This window comes from Lolium rigidum, chromosome 2 (genome assembly GCF_022539505.1).
Source record: "Lolium rigidum isolate FL_2022 chromosome 2, APGP_CSIRO_Lrig_0.1, whole genome shotgun sequence".
NCBI classification, from domain to species: domain Eukaryota; kingdom Viridiplantae; phylum Streptophyta; class Magnoliopsida; order Poales; family Poaceae; genus Lolium; species Lolium rigidum.
This window is the reverse complement of record NC_061509.1, coordinates 18,073,777-18,083,108: the sequence shown is the minus strand read 5'-3', so window position 1 is coordinate 18,083,108 and position 9,332 is coordinate 18,073,777. Positions and strand designations below refer to the sequence as shown.

Sequence of the window (9,332 nt, the reverse complement as noted above, 5' to 3'; positions counted from 1 at the left end):
GGGGTTAGTACTCAAAAAAATTTAATCCACTTTGATCATGTAGTGACACATTGCAAGAACTCAATAAAACATTAGCTACAGCTCTCCACGTCTAGAAAGGCTTACTTAAAGTCCACAAGAGACAATGCAAAAAACAGAGACAGAATCTGCCAAAACAGAACAGCCATTAAAGACGAATTTTTAAGAGGTACTTCCGTTGCTCAAATCAGAAAACTTAAAACTAATGAAAGTTCCGTACATATCTGAGGAACACGCATGAAAATTGGCAGATTTTTCTGAGTTTCCCACAGAGAGACCTACTCAAATTCGTGACAGATAGAAATCTGTTTCACGCGAGAAATCCAAATCTAGCATCAACCTTCTATTAGAGACTTTACTTGGCACAAAAACATGATAAGGAGAGGTTGCTACAGTAGTAACAACTTTCAAGACACAACAAAACAGTAGCAAAATAAAGACATGGGTTATCTCCCAAGAAGTGCTTTCTTTATAGCCATTAAGATGGGCTCAGCAATTTTAATGATGCTCACATAAGGATTAGAGTTGAAGCAAAAGAGAGCATCAAAAAGCAAGTTCAAAACACATTTAAGTCTAACCCACTTTCTATGCATAGGAATCTTGTACACAAATAAATTCATGAAGAACAAAGTGACAAGCATAGGAAGATAAAACACGAGTACGTAACTTCAAAAGTTTCAGCATATAGAGAGGTGTTTTAGTACCATGCAAATTTCTACAACCATATTTTCCTCTCTCATAATAATTTTCAGTAGCATTATGAATAAACTCAACAATATAACTATCATGCTTTTCATGATTCACAAACACATAATTTTTATCAAGCTCAAAAATAATGGGATAAAAACTTTCAAACCCACTTTTATCAATAATATAACAAGATGATTGATCAATCTCAAGAGATATGGGACTCCTAGATAAAGTCAAGACCTCTCCAATCCCATTTTCATTAGTAGTACAATTAATATTATCAAGTAACATAGGACCATCATCTAGAGATTTATCATAAACATTTGCCAAGCAAAACTCGTCAGTACCATGCATTTCGACATCAGGCACAAACAAAGCATTATCATAAGATTTATCAAAATAGCATGGATTATCATGAATAACAGTAGCATAATTATTCTCACAAGTTTTACTCATAGGTAATATTTCAAGAGAATCCACAGGAACATAACATTCATCCTCCTCTGGTAAGCATGGAGGACAATCAAATAGTGTAAGAGATAAAGAGTTACTCTCATTAGAAGGTTGGCATGGGTAGCTAATTGATGACCCACAAGTATAGGAGATCGCAACAGTCTTCGAGGGAAGTATTACCCAATTTATTGATTCGACACAAGGGGAGACAAAGAATACTTGTAAGCCTTAACAGCGGAGTTGTCAATTCAGCTGCACCTGGAAACAGGTATCATTAGCAACAGTTTTATAGCAGTAGGAGTAGTGAAATAACAGCAGCAGTGAAATAAAGACAGCAGTAGTGATTATAGTAAACAACAGAATTAAAATACTGTAGGCACAGGGATGGATGAACGGGCGTTGCATGGATGAGAGAATTCATATAACAGTCATGATAGGGCATTTGCAAATAATAATAAAATAGTATCCAAGTACTAATCAATCCATAGGCATGTGTTTCGTATATAGTCGTACGTGCTCGCAATGAGAAACTTGCACAACATCTTTTGTCCTACCAGCCGGTGGCAGCCGGGCCTCTAGGGAAACTATTGGAAATTAAGGTACTCCTTTTAATAGAGTACCGGAGCAAAGCATTAACACTCCGTGGACACATGTGATCCTCACATCACCGCCTTCCCTTTGGTTGTCCCAATTTCGTCACTTTGGGGCCTCGGGTTCCGGACAAGCAACGTGTGTATACAACTTGCAGGTAAGATCATAAAGCAACGCATATCATGATGAAACAATAACATGTTCAGATCTGAGATCATGGCACTCGGGCCCTAGTGACAAGCATTAAGCATAACAAGTTGCAACAATATCATAAAAGTAACATCTACTGGATACTAGGCACCATGCCCTAACAATCTTATGACTATTACATGATCAATCTCATCCAATCCCTACCATCCCCTTCAGCCTACAGCGGGGGAATTACTCACACATGGATGGGGGAAACATGGCTGGTCGATGGAGAGGCGTCGGTGGTGATGGCGGTGATGATCCCCTCCAATTCCCCGTCCCGGCGGAGTGCCAGAACGGAGTTTCTGGTCCCGAGACGGAGTTCGACGGTGGCGGCGTACTTGATGGTTTCTGGCGACTTCGACTTCCCGTCTCGCGTTTTTGATCGAAACCCTTAAGTAGTCCAAAGGGGGTGTCAAAGGCTGGCCGAGGCGGCCACACACTAGGGCGACGCGCCCCCCCTCCAGGCCGCGCCGGCCAAGTGTCTGGGGGGCCTGGGCCTCTGATGACCCACAAGTATAGGGGGTGTATCGTAGTACTTTCGATAAATAAGAGTGTCGAACCCAACGAGGAGCAGAAGGTGTTGACAAGCAGTTTCGATGAAGGATTCACTGTAAATGCTCACGGACAAGTATTCAGGGGGTTTTGATATTGCAGATAAATAAAGTACAAGTAAATAAAATGCGAGAGAAATAATTGCAGCGAGTGGCCCAATCCTTTTTAGCACAAAGGACAAGCCGGTTTGTTTACTTATAATGACCAAACGTTCTTGAGGACACACGGGGATTTTAGTCTAGTGCTTTCGCTTCATACGGCTGATTAATCTTCATTGTTTTGATAAGTGTTGTGTGGGTGAACCTATGCTAATGCACCGCCCTTCCTAGGACTAATACATACTTGTGATTATACCCCTTGCAAGCATCCGCAAATACAAGAAAGTAATTAAGATAAATCTAACCACGACCTTAAACTCCGAGATCTTGCTATCCCTCCCGCACCGATATACTAACGGGGGTTTAGGTTGCCTGTCACTCCGGCAACCCCACAATTAGCAAACGAATACAAGATGCACTCCCCTAGGCCCATAAAGGTGAAGTATCATGTAGTCGACGTTCACATGACACCACTAGAAGAGTAACACCACAACTTAAATATCATAACATTGAATACTACTCAACAATAATTCAGTACTAACATTTAGACTTCACCCATGTCCTCAAGAACTAAACGAACTACTCACGAGACATCATATGGAACATAATCAGAGGTGATATAATGATGAATAACAATCTGAACATAAACCTTGGTTCAATGGTTTCACTCAATAGCATCAATAACAAGTAGTAATCAACACCGGGAGAGTTTCCCCTATCAAACAATCAAGATCCAACCCAAATCGTTACAGCGGTGACGAGATGCAGCGGTGGAGATGGCGGTGTAGATGATGGAGATGATGATGATGGAGATGATGTCCAGCTCGATGCCGATGGAGATGGCGTCGATTTCCCCCTCCGGGAGGGAATTTCCCCGGCGGATTCCTGCCCGCCGGAGAGCTCTATTCTCTCTGGTGTTTCTCCGCCCCGCAGAGGCGGCTACGTCAATTCTCCGTAACTCTCCAGGTCTTAGGTTTTCGGGACGAAGAAGTACGCGAAGGAGAGGCGGCCAGAGGGGGCTGTGGGCCCCCTCCCCACAAGGCCTCGCGACCAGGCCTGGGCCCGCGCCGGCCTATGGGGGGCCATGGTGGCCCCTCTCGGCCCCTCCTTTTGGCTCCCTTCGTCTTCTGGAAAAATAGGAATTTTCGTATAACTTTTGTCAATTGTTGATCTTCAGAAATATGGTGTCCTGACGGTGCTTTTTCCAGCAGAATCCTGACTCCGGTGAATAATTCTACAATGATCATGAAACATGCAAAATAGATGAAATAACATAAGTAACATCTCTAAATATGAAATATATCAATGAATAACAGCAAATTATGATATAAAATAGTGATGCAAAATGGACGTATCAACTCCCCCAAGCTTAGACCTCGCTTGTCCCCAAGCGAAACTGAGCTCAATAAACAAGACCACATGTTTATGGAGTGAGGAGTCAATAAATAAAATACGGACAAGAAGCATCATATTGATTCACACAAGACATTCTAGTAAACATTCTCTTCATATAACTCGACTCGAAATAAGTAAAGAGAAATCACAAGTAAAGGTGCATAGGAAATCATAAATGGTTATGGCAAACTTCGTTCTTGGTCAGAGAACTACTAACGGATTGCACTTATCTTCTAAGCAAAGCTTTCATATTAGAATTTATATAGCAAGACTTTCATCCTCAATCATAACAATCTCCTCATAATCATTGATAACTTTCAAAGTCATATTCAATCAGATAAAATTTGTACTAAACAAGAAAGCATAAAAGACATGATTAACTAAATCATAGCATAAATGGTTGGTTCACAACAACTCAATTGCTTGCTTAAGATAGAGGGAAATAGGTTTACTGACTCAACATAAAAGTAAAAGATAGGCCCTTCGCAGAGGGAAGCAGGGATTAAATCATGTGCTAGAGCTTTTCAAGTTTGAAATCATATAAAGAGCATAAATGTAAGATTTTGAGTGGTGTTTGCTGTTGTCAACGAATGATAGTGGGTACTCTAACCTCCTTGCCAAACAGACCTTCCAAGAGCGGCTCCCATGAAGGACGTTATCTCTACCAGCAAGGTAGATCACCCCCCTTCTCTTTTGTTTACACATGTATTTTAGTTTTATTATGGATGACACTCCCCCAAACTTTGCTTTCACAAGCCATGGCTAACCGAATCCTCGGGTGCCTTCCAACATTCACATACCATGGAGGAGTGTCTATTGCAAAATTAAGTTGCTTACTGATAAATCAGGGCAAAACATGTGAAGAGAATTATTAATGAAAGTTATTAATTGGGGCTGGGAACCCCGTTGCCAGCTCTTATTGCAAAGTTATTGGATAAGCGGATGTGCCACTAGTCCATTGGTGAAAGTCCGCCCAACAAGATTGAAAGATAAAACACCACATACTTCCTCATGAGCTATAAAACATTGACACAAATAAGGAGTAATATAGTTTGAATTATTTAAAGGTAGCACATGAAGTATTTACTTGGAGTGGCGCAAAATACCACATAATAGGTAGTTATGGTGGACACAAATGGCATAGGTTTGGTCTAAGGTTTTGGATGTATGAGAAGCATTCCCTCTCAATACAGGTTTTTGGCTAGCAAGGTTTGATAGCAAGCATAAAGGTTGAAGGAAACAAGCACATATACATGTGATAGAAACAATCATGCATCTTTCTCATAAGCACAAGCAATTTTAACTTCAGAATACTAAACTCATTAGCATAAAGATAATAGAGTAATATATCTACATGTATTTCCTTTTTCTAATTAAACATCAAGGTGTTGTTGCTATTGACCAATGCTAAGTTTGCCAAAACCAAATAGATTTACTTGATGCTCCCAAAGTGATATCAATACCGATGTCAAGAGTGATCATATAGTAGAGATTGAATAAGGTGTGCAAAAAGTAAATGATAAGACTTCTCATTAATATTCTATAACGATAACTCACACCAACGGATACATAAATAACCAACTAAGAGAGAGATACTTCCATACTGCAAACTATTCTATATGATAACTTCCCTACTCATGATATGACTCTACTTGATAGTAAAAGATAAAGATAGTGATGATGTGATACCGCGGCACTCCCCCAAGCTTAGAACAAACCAAGGGGATGCCAATACCGATGATGAATTACTCCTTCGGCGGTGATGGTGGTGGATTCTTCTCGACAAGCTTCTTAACAAGTTCCTTTAAATCCTCAATCTCATAGGTGAGGTTGCGAATCAGCTCTGAGTTGTGCTCAACGCGGCTCATAATCATGTCAGGTGGCGAGTCCCAACTCCTAGAGTTGTTTCCCCATCCTTCAGCTTCAGATTTCATCTCTCCTGGTGACAAAGGATTACTTTGTCAATGCCTACAGATTGTAGACTAGGGTTTTGTTAGAAGTAGAGGGCAAGTAGATCTCGAAGGTTTCAGCCGAAAAGTACTTGACGATTATGAAAAACTAGGGTTATGTTGACAATAGATTCGATTCTCTCTTTGTCCCTCGACTCCCCCTTATATAGGAGGTGGAGCCGAGGGTTTCGTTTTGTACAAGTTACAGAGTCCGGGACGGTTTCTAACTCATCCCGCCAGATTACAAATAACACTTCCTATTACAACTCTATCTTTCCTTAATATATCTTCGGCTCCCGAATCTTCTTATTCTTCGGGTAGTGGGCCTTCAGTAAACCCCGGGTACTATCTTCGGCAGGCCCATTTGGGATGCCTATGTCAGTAGCCCCCGAGATTTTCCTTGAATCGCAGAGTCAGGGAAAATCTCCACTGTTTATTTTTATTCGAGAGCTTTAACTTTTTCATACTTCTTCACATAAAATTCTATGTTGTACAGGGATAATGGTAGTTGGGGCTAGTTCATCTGACAGATCAGGTACTAGTTAACTGCTCTAGTGGCAATCCGCAAAAACCTACTTCAAGATCACGTCCCTGGACATGATCTCGGGATACCGGTGTAAACTTCGACAGGTGCCGCTTAAGGTCTTACCATTCCAGTCGAGTCCCGGATCAAATTTTATCGAGTACCTAACGCGTCCGTTAGGATTTTTCTTCGTATCCGTTGATACGGATAAAAGTAGCGAACGCAGTCTTCGGCGATGCCACGCCCAGCAGAACGGATCCAGGGTCTTACCTTCGCAATTTTGCGGCATTCGAAATTGATCGCAACTTTGGCGTTCTGAGAATATATTGTCGAGTGCTTTTCGGCTTTGGAATAGCACATTTTGTCGAGTCATATTTGATGACTTATTTTGTCTTCCCGATGGGAGTATATGTAGAGTTATCTGTGTAACTCGAAATATACTCACTTCTGTTTCTTTATTTTGATAAAAATTCATCGGGCACGCGAACAGCGTTCCCGATGGGAGTAGCCCCCGAGGCTACATCCAAGGACTTGTGCTTGGGTGTAGGCTCCACAGATTAGTATCCGTTACCGCTATATTTATAATCCTTCTCGATAATTTTATATTTATCGGGTGCGCGACCAGCGCTCCCGATGGGAGTAGCCCCCGAGGCTATGAACAAATGCTTGCATTTGGTCGTAGGCTCTCGCCATTTCTATCTTGCCATACTCGAAATTTTTGTTTTTCCAAAGTAGCCCCCGAGCATTTGGGCAAAAACTTGTATTTGAACAAAGGCTCCCGAAGTATCCTTGCATGTCGATAATCTCTGCAAGCTTCATAGTCGAGCTCTTCTTTTACCTTGATGACGTCGTTGCTGATGATAGCCACGATTTCTATTTTGGAAACTGACCATTGTCGCCTCTTTCACTGCCTTGTGGGTCCCAATTCCTGATCTAACGGACACGTCGTGCAAGTGGGGGACACATGTTCTCCCCTTTTTCTGGCACACGATCTGTAAACTCGTCGATGTAAAAATACTTTTTTACCCTCATCTCCACGTGGTTATCATCGCCTTCATACTTTTTCCATCCAACGATGCATTGCTTCGCCCGATTCCTATATAAACCTTTCTTCAACCTCGGTTCACTCCTTCGCTTGCGCCGCACATCTGTTCCTCTTTGCAAAAACTTCCCCTGCGCCCAACTCTCTTTGATCTTCCGCACGCACGAACATTGCTTTTCCAGTGCCGTTGATGCCACCGCGCACGCGACTCACTCGCCACACTACTCTAGAGTCCGAGATGGCCGCTGAAGATCTTGAATAGGAGAGATCTAAAATCTCCAACCAAGACCTCAACCTGCTGAAGAGGCTTGGCCTGATGAAGAAAGAAGACGCCATCCGCTTTCCCAGCGAAGAAAGCTACCCAAACCCTCCAATGGAGTATCGGGTTAGTTTCGTTGATAATCTCATCCGCGGCCTTTCCGCCCCAATTCACGATTTCCTCCGCGGCCTTCTTTTTGTTTATGGGATTCAACTGCACCAGTTGACTCCCAATTCCATCCTCCATATTTCCATTTTTATCACGCTATGCGAATGCTTCCTTGGAGTCCCTCCTAACTGGGCTCTTTGGAAACGCATTTTCTGCCTCCGCCGCAATGGCTCCCACAACGCCACCTATAACATAGGCGGCGTTGTTATCTGTGTCCGAACTGACGTGATTACTTCGACATCAAATTTCCTGATTCTGTCCAAGGGTGGCGCAAAAGGTGGCTCTACATACACGAAGAAAGTGCCAATTCTGTGGAACACAACATAATCCCTTTCGACGGAAATGCCAAAATTCAGCGCCGCCGCTCTCCGGGATGCTGAAGCTTCCGAAGAAGAGAAAAAGGCGACAGAAGCACTTATGTCTCGTATTCGTCAGCTTCAAAATACTCGAGGCAAAGAGCTGTCTGGTGTTCAAATCACTGCCTACTTTCTTAGAATTAGAGTGCAGCCTCTTCAGGCTCGCAAAAATCCTCTTTGGACGTATGCTGGTGAAAATGACGCCAATAGGCTCTCCAATGATCTTTCCGCGAAGGACTTGGAGAAGCTGATTCGAAGAGTTTCCCGTTTGAACAAGAAAGATCCTGTTCCTACCTCTTGCCACGTGGTACCATACAGCTCCGCCAATCCTCTCCCCGAGGTATTTTATCTTCTCGAATTTTTATCTTGTTCCGAACGTTCCCTGCATCTCAATGTATTGATATCTCTCTAATTTTTCTTTTGTCGCTATTTTCTTGCAGAACCATCCTACTATGGCTTCCCTTCCTCCTCTTCCTGAGGATGGAGAAGTCGAAGAACAAGCTATCGTTGCCGAAGACAACCAAGGTTCTTCTCTTCCTGAAAGTGAAGTCGCAGGTTCTCACAAATCTGCGGCTTCCCATGAAAAAGAAATTGAATCTGAAGCCAGCGAGTCGACGCAATCCCTTCCTCCTGCTATTTCCCCAAATAACAAAAGGAAAAGGAATGACGCCGAGGGTTCTGGCACTTCGAAGGCCGAAAAAGTTGTTCCTTCTCATCCGAAGGCAGCTTATGATCCTTATATTGAATCCCTCGTCAGCTCGTAAGTCATTTTTATTTCTCCGTATTTCTGTACTCGAAATGTTTATCTTGTCTTGCTTTTTATGCTGTCGATTAACAGTGATGACGAGGAAGAAGTACCAACTGTTGACGTGGCTCCTCGGACAAGCACGTTACATACCGTACTTGCCTCAGACACGCTAGTTGAAGGAGAAGAATCCTCGCCTCCTCAACAAAACGTCGTCACCACTAGTCCACCATCAAGCCCCCTTGCTCCTTCACCAAAAAGGGCAAGGATTGAAACAAGTCTTGAACCTGCCCCTCAATTG

The 9,332-nt window shown here is 42.6% G+C and overlaps 1 protein-coding gene across 1 annotated transcript in view; it reads left to right on the top strand.

The window, feature by feature from the left end:
* The first annotated feature begins 8,603 nt into the window (after positions 1-8,603).
* Positions 8,604-9,332, top strand: part of LOC124689281 — a 14,967-nt gene continuing 14,238 nt past the window's right edge. The window contains exons 1-3 of the mRNA XM_047222835.1: positions 8,604-8,626; positions 8,727-9,046; positions 9,125-9,171. Of these exons, the coding sequence (XP_047078791.1) occupies positions 8,739-9,046; positions 9,125-9,171 (355 nt within the window). The 5' untranslated portion in view covers positions 8,604-8,626; positions 8,727-8,738. The remainder of the gene's footprint in view (positions 8,627-8,726; positions 9,047-9,124; positions 9,172-9,332) is intronic.